Genomic DNA, 2,500 nt, shown 5'->3' on the forward strand with positions numbered 1-2,500 from the left:
AGTCTTTATCAGCCAAATCAAATATTTTACAGGATATTAAATCTGTTTATAATACATTTAATACTTCTTTACAGAATACGAGTGAACAGATACTTATAATCCCTCTTTTATTACGGAGGTTTATTCACAGCTTGTTGTATTTGGGTTGGAGACGTCGGAGGTTTCCTTTCCTGTCTCCTCATTGGCTGCCGCTCTCTCCCAGCAGCCAATAGGTGGTCATCTTGCCCTGGTCTCATCTGTCTCCTCATTGGCTGCCGCTCTCTCCCAGCAGCCAATAGGTGGTCATCTTGCCTTTGCCCTTGAGCTCCACGTCTCCTCGGCGCTCCAGCTGGAAGCAGTTGAACTCCAGCAGGACGTCGCGCGTCGCCGCCGACACGTGAATCTTCAGCGCTGCAGGAACACAAACGTTCAAATCAATAAAGCTACCGCTCTTTAAAACGAGGCGTTCGCTGACCGTCCGCCGTCCAGCCGCTCTGACCTTCTCCGCTGGACTCCATGCGAGACGACGTGTTGACGGTGTCTCCGAACAGGCAGTACCGGGGCATCTTCAGGCCCACCACGCCGGCACACACCGGGCCTGCAGCATTAATACGGCAGCTCTTTAATTCATTATATATACATAGAGAGTATATTATTATCTCTATAATAAATATAGATTATATAATATAGTATATATCTCTATAATAAATATCTCTATAATATATACATATATTATATATTTTATATCTCTATAATATATACATATAGAATATATTATATATCTCTATAATAAATATCTCTATAATATATACATATATTATATATTTTATATCTCTATAATATATACATATAGAATATATTATATATCTCTATAATAAATATCTCTATAATATATACATATATTATATAATATATTTTATATCTCTATAATATATATATATATATATTGTATTATATATTATATATCTCCATAATAAAAATATATTGTATTATATATTTTTGTATTATATATTATATAATATAGTATATATCTCTATAATAAATATGTATATATATTATAATATAGTATATATATATATAGTATTATATAAATTATATATAATAAATATAATTTATATATATAATATGATATAAATATAAATTCAAATAATGCATTTCCAGTGGTCGTGTTTTACATTACTGACTCAAAGCTGTCAATTTAATTATCGTAGATTATTATTCATTATCGTATATATTTAGAACGTTTTTACCAAAATAAAATGATTTGACTGCTTCTTAAAACCACATAATATTGAGAATATCTCTCGTTATCTTGTAATCTGAAACGAGCCCGTGCATATTATGGTCTGTCCTCTCACCGCTGTGGATGCCGATCCTCAGCTTCAGCTGCTGCTCCGCCCGGTGGCAGATCTTGAAGGTGCGCACGGCGTCCAGCAGGGCGAGCGCCATGCGGGCGATCTCCCGGCCGTGCAGCTGGCCGTTCCTGCCCGGCAGCCCCGACACCACCATGTAGGCGTCGCCGATGGTCTCCACCTGGGGGCGCCGAGAGGGAGCAGCTTTAAGTTTAGGAAACATGGTTGAGCTCTCACTTAACCTTTTTTAATATATATATTTAGATATTTACAATATTATATAATATATAAAAGTATATAAATTATATTTAAAAATATTTAATGTATAGTCAAAGTATAGTCTAACTACTTTTTTTTGCTTATAATGTTATTTTTCCCACTGGTTTGGTGTATTTGTGTATTTATATAATAAAGTATTTAATCTGCAGCAAATACTTTGATCCCATTGGATCAATAGTCTCTATTTTAAAGATCTTTAAAGGCCTCAAACACACTTCTGTTTTTATTACATACTATGATTTATCTTTTATGACGTGCTCTGAGTTATTTTTTATGACATTATAATTTATTTTTTATGACATATTATAATGTATCTTTTGTGTCATATTATAATTACATTTTTATGACATATAAAGTATTTCTTATGACATATTCTAATTTATTTTGTATGACATATTATAAATAATCTTTTGTGTCATATTATAATTAATTCTTCATGATATATTATAATTGATTTTTTAAGTCATATCATAATCATTTTTTTATGACATTATAATTAATTTGGTCTTTACTATAAATCTTTTAACACCATATCTTTTGTAATACCCGGTGTGTATTTGTTCACCTTGTAAACGTCGAAGTTGTCGATGATGGCGTCGAAGCAGGTGTAGAGGTCGTTCAGGAAGGTCACGACCTGCATCGGCGTGCTCTCGGCCGAGATGGCGGTGAAGCCCACGATGTCGCTGAAGTAGATGGTGACGGAGTCGAAGGCCTCGGCCTGAACCGTCTCGCCGCGCTTCAGCTGCTCCGCCACCGAGCTGGGGGCGGAGTTACTCTCTTAAAAACATTTTCATTTCTTGCTATGCTTTTATTTTGGTGACTTTTTGACTTCCTGTAATTTCTTGCTATGCTTTTATTTTGGTGACTTTTTAACTTTTTTTTTGACATTT

At 34.4% G+C, this 2,500-nt stretch overlaps 1 protein-coding gene across 2 annotated transcripts in view; it reads right to left on the bottom strand.

Annotated features, from left to right (window-relative positions):
* The window catches only part of npr1b (natriuretic peptide receptor 1b), a 56,039-nt gene that overhangs the window by 144 nt on the left and 53,395 nt on the right, over positions 1-2,500 (bottom strand). The window contains exons 17-20 of one of the 2 annotated variants that reach the window (XM_034554455.1): positions 2,176-2,368; positions 1,338-1,512; positions 479-577; positions 1-390 (exon numbers count right to left, since the gene is read on the bottom strand). The exon at positions 1-390 is cut by the window's left edge and continues 144 nt beyond it. In XM_034554455.1, coding sequence (XP_034410346.1) covers positions 245-390; positions 479-577; positions 1,338-1,512; positions 2,176-2,368 — 613 coding nt within the window. In that variant the 3' untranslated portion in view covers positions 1-244. The remainder of the gene's footprint in view (positions 391-478; positions 578-1,337; positions 1,513-2,175; positions 2,369-2,500) is intronic. The other variant, XM_034554454.1, reaches the window with a different exon arrangement.

Source organism: Cyclopterus lumpus, chromosome 16 (assembly GCF_009769545.1).
Source record: "Cyclopterus lumpus isolate fCycLum1 chromosome 16, fCycLum1.pri, whole genome shotgun sequence".
NCBI lineage: Eukaryota > Metazoa > Chordata > Actinopteri > Perciformes > Cyclopteridae > Cyclopterus > Cyclopterus lumpus.